At 40.7% G+C, this 10,219-nt stretch overlaps 1 protein-coding gene across 1 annotated transcript; it reads right to left on the bottom strand.

The window, feature by feature from the left end:
• Positions 1-5,612: 5,612 nt before the first annotated feature.
• Positions 5,613-8,817, bottom strand: neurod6b (neuronal differentiation 6b). Its single transcript, XM_029452689.1, has 2 exons — positions 8,632-8,817; positions 5,613-8,267 (listed from the first exon to the last, which is right to left on the bottom strand). Exon 2 carries the CDS (start codon positions 8,260-8,262, stop codon positions 7,267-7,269), a length of 996 nt encoding a protein of 331 aa, XP_029308549.1. The 5' UTR covers positions 8,263-8,267; positions 8,632-8,817; the 3' UTR covers positions 5,613-7,266.
• Between the last annotated feature and the right edge of the window lie 1,402 nt (positions 8,818-10,219).

Below are 10,219 nucleotides of genomic sequence, written 5' to 3'. Positions count from 1 at the left end.
GCATCTAAATGTTTTACCATGTAAACTGCATAGAAGTGCTCTCTTCTGTAAGAAATAAATACATTTAATTGGTGTTTGTTGACGCTCTTTGCCAGCTGATGCTTGTGTACCAAATGTGGCTGAGGGAAGAAGAAAAACTACTTCAAGATGAGATTCTTTGTTAAACTTTGCATGAAAGGGAGCACTACAGTTACCTCGTCTGAAATGAGTGACATTTGATGGCCGTTATTAAGCACAAGGGGGAGTGATTATGAAACAATACGTTATGAGTTAAGAAAGAGCAGCAAGTCGATATTATGAATGGATTCTTTCTCCATACTAATAGATAGTTAATTATGTACCTAATGACTCCTCACAAAGCACTATATAATTAGTCTAGATGAGAAAGTTCCTACTTGTTCTTACATGTTTAATGTTGGCGATTTCTCATTTCCAAATGGGGATGTGGGTGATGGTGATATAACATTAGTGTCAGAGGAACTTCAGAAGGTACTGATGTCTCTCTGTCTGTCTGTCTGTCTGTCTGTCTGTCTGTCTGTCTGTCTGTCTGTCTGTCTGTCTGTCTGTCTGTCTGTCTGTCTATCTGTCTGTCTGTCTGTCTGTCTGTCCGTCTGTCTGTCCGTCTGTCTGTGTTATCTAAGTGTCCTTTCTTCTAACTTTATTAACACCCAATACGTAAAAAGCTATTGAAGTGGTCATCCTTACACATTTGGGAATAATGATAAAGTAATTACAAACAAAACTAAGAAAGTGCAGATCTCCACCAGGGTGTGTCTCCCTCTCCTCTCCCAAACAAATCACAGTTGAATCTCACTAGAAATGTCCCTTCCCGGCTCCCTTACATTCAAGAAGAAGCTGGCGAAGGTAACAGAAATGTATTCAAAGATTCATTCATCTCGTATCGTGCTTATTTTTAGTGGATTATAATTATTCAGGTATGGAATTAATCTGCAAGTGCTCCACTTCAAAATGAGACCAAACTTTTCTATGGGTGTCAGTTGTTTTTGAGCCAACATGTGGCCTGCAACAGACAAGGTCAATCTTGTTTTTAGCTGGCCGGTTAACAAATAGTGAAGAGTCAGCTGTCAATGACCTTACAAATCTGTCATTCAGAAACTCCAATACCACCAGAGGCTCTTGAGCATACAGTCACACATGAGCACAAAACAAATTAGGCTGATGGGTCCAGTAGTATGTGAGATTAGCTGAGGACAGACAGACCGATGGATACACACACACACACACACACACACACACACACACACACACACACACACACACACACACACACACACCTCCCCTCAGGCTTATACCTGACGGAGATAATAAAATATAGACAAAACAAGGTAAGTTATCCTGCAGAGTGCCGGCACTTAACTTTGGGGTCAGTGAGACTGTAGAGAGGTCCAACTTGTTAGACTTCTATGAACAAGCTTTGTATTTATTCATTAAAAAAATCTGTGTCGCATCAATTTAACGACATGAATGACGTTATGTTTCACTAAACTGTGAAAGCAGTTTAGAAGTGTTGTTGTTTTCTGCAGCATAAATAAAGAAGAGAGTTCCCATATTCTTTCAGATATAAAAAGTTGTTTTGTGTTCAATTTGTTCTTTGAACTTGTGAAATTAATACATTTAGAAGGAAAAGTCAACATTTTTCCGTTCAATCTCTCACACGCCACAGTGCTGTCATGACTACCACATGCTCATGTTCACAGTCGAGGGAATCGATACCACTTCACCCGGTAGCACCCGTGTCTCTGAGCGTGCCCTGAAATAGGGTGTTGCGGGGGTGTCAGAGGATCACACCCCTGTCTCCTTCCCACCTGCTTCAAAACCCACCCGATACCCTCTCATATTGTAGCCACACACACATGCATGCACACACCAGTCAGAGTACCCCTAGACAAAGAGCACAAAGCACAAAGGTGATGTAGTGACAGATGCTCCTGTCACATACTTAGCATATCTCCGCCTCCAAAATAGTGCAACTGCAGGAGACGGTCTGACTCTCTCACTCCACGATAATCAACGCTTCTATTCAGAACTCATTAATTTCCGTGACGGATAAAAGCAGCTCTTAAACCACAATCCTTCACCCAATATTTATCCAATCTGACCAAATATTATAATTAATGCCTCTGTCTCTTCTCTCTCCTTCAGGCCAATATATTCCCCTCATCATCCTGCCTCCCTCCCACCCTCTCTAACCTCTCAGTGCCAAGTTCACAGATAGAGAGAAAGTACTTCCTGTGAGAGGCCGGGCCGGCTGCCAGAGAGACTGATCCACCAATCTGACACGTTAATGAGATCCTGGCCCATAGTACTGGAGTGTCAGGCCTCCTCTGCTGCAGCATCAGCCCTGCCGTGACCTGCAACACACTCGCACACACGTCTTTACTCATATGTGTAATTCTTTCACACATGCACCCACACGCACAAAAGTATAAGCATAAATGAATGTGAGTGAGTCTCTTTCCACACACACAGTTTGAGAGGGGGGGGGGGGGGGGGGGTTCAGCTCCTTAAATCTGTCTAATTAAAACACCAAATCCCTCTACTCCCCTCACCCACAAACCCAATCCTCACTTCCCAGCCACACACACTCGCACCCCTCCCTCCTCCATCCCCACTGCCACCACCCCCGATTCCACAGGAGAAATGATTATTAGGAATTTAATGGGGGAACGTTTCCCATCCCACACCATCTGGGGCTTGGGAATGGCACGAAATTTGAGGATGCTTGCCGACGTGGCGGAGAACATTATTTTCATATTTTCTTGACTGGTGCTCGGATTTTCAGACATAGCAGGAAAAAAAAGGCTCCTAATTACAATAAATTACCATGATATATTACAAAAATAAAATACATATAAAGATGCATTTCTGTTAGTTTGTTTGGGTTATAGGTGATTGTGCAAAACTTTTCTCAACTTCTGAGGTGATTGTTGTCATTCTGAAACTCATCCCTATAGAAAAACAATATTTGTTTCGCACTAATTATGACACCACATCTCATATTGCAGATTCACCTCCATACCATATATATATCCCCCATTCCTGTCCTTCACCTCCCACACAAAGCCGGGCCATATGCTCCCACTCTCTCTCCCTATACTTCTTTCTCCCCCCTCTCTCCCTCGCTCTCCCTCCACGCCGCTTAATGAGCTGCATGAATGTAGGGGTACGTGTACACGTTTGACCCTGTGCTAAACTGCCGCACGTCGCCCTGTGGATCCTGTGGGCGTAAAACACACCCCTCCCTCCCTCCTCACCCTCGCCAGCCTCTCTGCGAGGCCCCAAGAGGGATTTAAATCCTCACATGCATATATATATATATTCACATGCACACACACACACACACACACACACACACACACACACGCACACGCACAGCCTGGTAGAAACAGCAGTAAGACTGACATGGTGAGAATTTTAGTGAATGGGATAAATAAGGCCCGCTAGTGAAGGATGGGGGGGCTAAAGAGGTGATTTTAGGGCCCCAAGGGGACCTCCAGTAACCCGGTCTTCCAGTTTAATGATGATATAGAGGGCGAGAAGGATGAGTGAGGGAATGAAGACGGGAAAAATAGAACATTTCCTCGATAAAAAAAAAGACTAAACAACCTTCAATGTTCCTTATTTTCTTCCCCAGTTGAATTTGTGCGATATTCATGTCGTGTCTGCTGGAAACACATTTCACCAAAAGCAGCATTGCTATCTAAGTCCCAACGCTGTTTGAACATTTGCAGTTGCTTCCACAGAAGTGGAAAATGAGATGTTATGTAATTTACGTGGTATTCTGGTTCTAAAAACTGATTCATTATATGAGAAGCTTTCATTCCTGATTTTCCTTTTACTGTTGCTCTCTTAACTCTCCACAGTCAAATGAGTTTAAATGTTCGTAAAGCTTTTATCTTAATGTCATGTTCATCTGTAAAACAAATATGATGATGTGATTTAACATTAGATGACAGTATAAATGACTTGGAACAATGATTTGCAAACTCCTGATCTGCTGACTAATAATTCCCTCAAAGTGTCACAGCATTGAATACAAGCTGAAATGGGTTCACTGCTCTTCATGCTTAGTGCTCACGTTTCTACTTCTTCATAAGTGGCTTGGCAGCACTGTACATATTGTTCTTTATGTTTTCAAAGTGTCAAATATACCGTAATGTCATACATGTGTATGTGTACCTCCAAACTCTAAAGTGAATACACCTACAGGCCTGCAAGCCCCGTCTTAAACTCTGCTTTTCCTTTAGTTCACACACTTTCACACATCCCCTTGAAAGTAACAGTTATTTAATTATAATATGTCAAAGAGACAGCCAGGGTTCATTAATGAGAGGTGCTGAAAGCTGTTAAAGTTTTCATTTCCTTAGGGGTGATTTTCTCGCAGTTAACTTTTATTTCAGTGGCAGCTTCAGCTTTGCTTTAGATCAACATGGATGTTGCTCCTGTATTTCATTTATGAATTAGGGATAAATTGGACTTGGATAAAAAGTCAATACATTGGCCAAATGTTTAAATGATCAGCATCTGTCGGGCGTGTCGCCGGGCGGTGAACTTTCCGCACTTTTAATGTTTTCAATGAGTCTCGAAGACAGCAGATTTAGATGTTTTCACCAGGTTTTGATGATGATACATGAAGGAATCAATATTTTTGAAAAGTGAAACGCAATCGAAGCAGCGAAAGGATAAACCAGTTCATCCAGCCGATGATCATCAACTGAGATATAAACACAAACTAATTACTTTCTCCACCTCATTTCATTTACATCGGCTTGATATTTCTTCCACTGATTATATGACATTATAGTGCTGTATTCTCCGAACCTGTAAACTGTTAGTAAAACCGCGACTAACCTAATTAATAAAATGCACGTGCGTATGCCTTCATTTAAATCCCGATGTTTAGCATCACATAAAGAGGAGGAAGTCAAATAGATCTTTTTAAAGCTACTGAGGAAATAATAAAGTGGGGTAACATTTAACAGAAGATGCTGCATCTCCAGGGATCACCAGCTCCAGGAGAGGACTGGGATCTCTGGCTGACATCCAACACCTCGTGGGCAAATTTGTCACAAATCAGCCATCTGATCAACTGAAATTAAATTAAATTATATCCACAAGCCTCTTTTAGATAAAGCATTTAAAAACTCTGATTTGCGTAACGTTTCACAGATGCGTGTTTATTTAACGTCAACTATTTTATTAAGAATTCCAATTTAAGTTAAGGTACATTCGTATTGTTCTAAAACATAATTGATAAAATGCCTTTGTACGGTTTGAAACTCAACAAATCGTATATATATATATATATATATATATATATATATATATATATATATATATATATATATATATATATATATATATATATATGTATTCATCACATCTTATGTTGCTATTGGCCTATACAAAAGGCCTTATACGTACTGTGTCACCTCAATCTCAGAGGGTGTACAACATTATTAAAAGATTCAATTTCTCTAAATAAATAAATCAAAAATATGCCCGGGGCGTTTTTCATTTATTAATCTAACCATTTATTTTTTAATCGCCGTCCTCCTGCTGTCGATCATTTTCACAGAAAGGCAAGAAGCTGCAACATGAAGCCTCTCACAACCTCTTCATTTTATTGCGACAAACACATCACAAAACATTAACACATTACTTCACGAATATTTCGATCCATAACGAGTTTTCAGGAGTGTGTGCATGGGTGTACGTGTGTGTGTGTGTGTGTGTGTGTGTGTGTGTGTGTGTGTGTGTGTGTGTGTGTGTGTGTGTGTGTGTGTGTGTGTGTGTGTGTGTGTGTGTATGAGAAATAAAAGTAAAGAATATCATCCAATAATCATTCTTCATTCGGGTAAAGTTACAAAATCAACAGAATTTATGAGAGTACAGTCACCAACATTGTGCAGAATTACATGAAGTGCATCACAGTTGCTCTTCAGCAGGAACAAGGAAGTGTAAAAAGTTCACATCAAACTATCCAAAACTGTCATTTCGTTGCATATTGATGGTCAGCATCTCTTTTTTTTAAGGCATGTTGTTCGGATCCATTTAGGTTTGAAACATTCTGTTCACCTCAAACAAAATGATGTTACTTCTAGCTTCAGTGAAATATACAACATTGCAACATAAACAAACTTTAAATGTATGGAAATTCACATTAAAAGGTAACACTGTTGAATTTTACAATATTTTTTTTAATAATATATTATCCACATTCAAATTGACTGACTTTTAATAAATAAGCTTAAATAAATAAATGAATACAATAATAATTTACATTCACCTCGTTACCACACTATTTACTCCAAATACAAATGCATTTAGTTTTTAATGTTTTTTCCTCACCAATTGCTGTATTTATGGGACCAGTTCAGATGACATCATCATCATCACCAGGTATCCTAAACACGTGCACATCTTCAAACTGGCGTTTTTCTTTTTTTTTTTAATAATTAATTTAATGTAGGCCCTAATTGTCATCATTTTAATTAGATTATGAGAAACGTCTTGTGAAAGGAAATAGACATATTTCATTTTTTTAAGCAAAGATTGTATTTGGCTGCCTTGCATAGCTCAATTGACCTTTATTGCTAACAGACTGAATCTCTGAACTCCAATCATGTCTCAGCAAACTTCCCTGATGAGGTGAAACATCTTTAGATTCTTCTTCCCCGATTGTTTCATTTAGATGATTTTATTTCGTCACGAAAATGATTTTACTGACTGCTGGGAACCTGATTAAATAAGGAGAAAATCGAATTAATCGTTCATTATATCAGCTTTATATAACCCATAGCATGAACGACAGTGCAGCCAGTAACACATAAATATAATGCACTGTAACTGTAAACAATTTGTGTCGTTAACGAATTTCTCTACATGTGTGGTTTTCCAATGGAAAACAAATATGTGGTATTGAGCCATTACATTTTAGCTTTCTTTAAAATGAGTCTGCCTAAAATCATTTCATTTGTTTTCGAAGCAAAATCGTTATTGCTGTTTTTTCTGCCCTATCGACACACAATTTGAAACAAGTGAAATCATCTTATCTAATTTGCAGACTTTTACCATGTTTCAAAGAAAAACTAAGACTGTGCATTCAACAGAAAATGACTTGTTTAAATGGGCATTTTTTTTCCCAGTGCATCATCGTGTCTGGAGTCCATTTCGTCCCACTCTCGACATCTGCGGAGGGAAATTGCATCGCTTCTGAAACTTGAACTTTGTCCAGCTGATTGATTAATTGTGGAAAGAGCCATTAACTTCCCCTTGTGCTTGGAAGGACTGGCCACGGACGTGCAGATCGTAGGGGAAACGGCCCTCTGGGGAGACTCGGTACATGGAGTTGTGCGCAAGAGCCGTGCGTCCTGGCGCACTGCAGTAGCGCATGCCATAGTGGCTGCCTTTGCCGTATTCTGGCGGATCGTCGTGTTTTAGGGAGAAAATCCCGTTAAAGTTCATCGGGGGGCTCAGCTGGCCGTCGAAATGTGGACTCCCGCCCTCCGGGGAAGGGTTCTCGTAGTAGGGCTCGTACGCGCCGCTGTAGCTGTAGTGTCTGAACGGCTTGGCGCTGCCGTCCACGTTGCTGCCGCTGTGGCCGGGGGGCGTGTTCATGTCTGAACCGGGGTACGGGTACATGGCATCGTAGGGCGATCTGCCAGAGAACATGACCTCCCCGTTGTGGTCTGTGAGGAAATTTCTCGCGTTCAGCTGCAAACAACCGGCCACCAAGTTGGTTGTGGGCTGAGATAATCCTTTGCACAAAGTCTGCACGAAGGCGAGGAGGTCCGGTCTCTTCCCTGCGCTCAGAGTCTCTGACAGGGCCCAGATGTAATTTTTAGCCAGTCTCAGAGTCTCAATCTTGGACAGTTTTTGAGTTTTGGAGTAGCACGGCACAACTTTGCGAAGGCTCTCCAACGCGTCGTTCAAGCCGTGCATCCGGCTGCGCTCTCGGGTGTTAGCTTCATGGCGCCGTACTTTGGTCCTGTCGAACTCCTTGCCTGCCCTCTTTTTTCGCGGGCCCCGCTTTTTAGGAAGCCCGTTGTCATCCCCATCGCCCTCCCTCTCGTCATCCTCTCTGTCGGAGATGTCTTCCTCGGCCTCCCTCATGTCCGAGTTGGACCTGTCGTGTTCTCGCTCCTTCTCCAGGCTGTCAGGTAAGCTTTCACGGGAATAATTGGCACCGAACCGCGGCTCACGCGTCATATGAGGTTCCTCGAATGGCAGTGTCAACATATTTCCTGTAAAAATCAAAGCCAAAACATAAACTATGAGGACACAGTACAACACCGAGTTCTTTTGAAGGTTGTCAGTTAATTACATGGGTCCTCCCAAGAGGAAGAGGAACAAATTGGCAAGCAAGGCCAATGTCAAAGCTTGCTACCTTTTCAAAGACACTCAACTTCATTGTTAAAAAAACAACAACCTTGTTTTAAGCCTTTTATTACATGATATTTAGCGTTCCATTTGTGATTGAAAAAAAAGCCTATTTGGCTTGTGTTTGTTTTTAAAGCACAGCACAAAACACACATTTTAATCATTACACACATTATTAAGTAGTATTATAATCATAATAATAATAATAATAATAATAATAATACTAACCTCTGGTCAGCGTGCACCTTGCATGTTCCCAAATATCTCCTCGGAATCAGTGCTGCAGCTTTTTCTCTGGCAAACCACAAATTAGAGGAAAAAGCTGAAACCTGCACACTCTCTTTTCTCTGCCTTGCTGTGTTGTGCTCTTCCTCTTCTCTCCCCTTCTGTCCCTCTCTCTCTCTTCCCCTTCCCTCTCTCTTTGAGGAATGACACTCATGCCAACAGCGGGTACCCATGCCATCTGCCGCTGACGTCTTGTGGCAGGCGAGACCACGTGTTCTGTGTCCCATGGGATCTCCATTCCGTACCGATCATCTGGCAGCTCCGGTAATGGGCACCGGGAGGCCCACGTTTACCGTCAAAAAACACAGACCGGAGAGGATAACAACTAATATCTGCATCTCTCCGTGTAAGAAAGATAAATTAATGTCTTTTTGTGTGGGAAAAAATCGAAGGATGTGCGAGTTTGCAGGCATCTTCAACAGGTTAGTTATTTAGATAGATAGAGGGACAGATAGACAGATAGACAGATAGAGGGACAGATAGACAGATAGAGGGACAGATAGACAGATAGATAGATAGATAGATAGATAGATAGATAGATAGATAGACAGACAGACAGACAGACAGACAGACAGACAGACGGATAGTTAGATAGATAGATAGATAGATAGATAGATAGATAGATAGATAGATAGATAGATAGATAGACAGATAGACAGACAGACAGACAGATATATAGGTAGGTAGGTAGATAGATAGATAGATAGATAGATAGATAGATAGATAGATAGATAGATAGATAGACAGACAGACAGACAGACAGATAGACAGACAGACAGACAGATAGATAGATAGATAGATAGATAGATATATTTAAAAGAGCATGAGAGATGGAGCAGATCTCTATAAAAACTGAATGCTGCTTCTCTATGTTTAGTGTTGTGTATTTTCGACTGTAAAAAGAGGCATGTTGGGACCAAGAAGATTTAAATTATACAGAGATATACTCCCGTCTGCTAACTCAAATGTTCTGTCCAGGGTCCTCTTAAACTGCTCAAAAAGCACATCCAACACTGTTTTATCATTTTGACATTTCATTTTATGAGAATTGCTCATAAACATTATTTTTGACCTGATGACATGTTACAGAAAAGTACTCATTCCTTCTGTGTGGTGTCTCCAACCACAGATTTAAAACAGGTTAAAAGGTCAAATACACGGGACTTCTAGTACTTTGTATGCAGAGGTCAAGAGGTCAAACCGGGAGTCAGACCTCTTCTGTGCATTAATGTTTTTATAAAATGTACTTTTTTGGCACACAAAATGAATATATTTGTTCTTGAATAGCACATACATTAATATCCTTATTGTGTCATCTTCATCCCGCCAGTTTGCGGTTACCACTTCAATACTTTTCATGTCACACCTCCCAAGAAAAATGACAGTATCAGTTGTTTCAGTAAATGTCCATAAACAGTGTTTGCTTACGTTTAAGTGACAAAGCACTGCAGCTGTCTTAATAATGTTTTTCTAACCTTAACTCATTTATTCATTTACATACATGTCGTATTTGTGCTTAAACCTAAGCAAA

This window comes from Cottoperca gobio, chromosome 17 (genome assembly GCF_900634415.1).
Source record: "Cottoperca gobio chromosome 17, fCotGob3.1, whole genome shotgun sequence".
Taxonomy (NCBI): Eukaryota; Metazoa; Chordata; class Actinopteri; order Perciformes; family Bovichtidae; genus Cottoperca; species Cottoperca gobio.
Note: the sequence above shows the minus strand (reverse complement) of the source record. Positions and strands in the feature narration are given on the sequence as shown.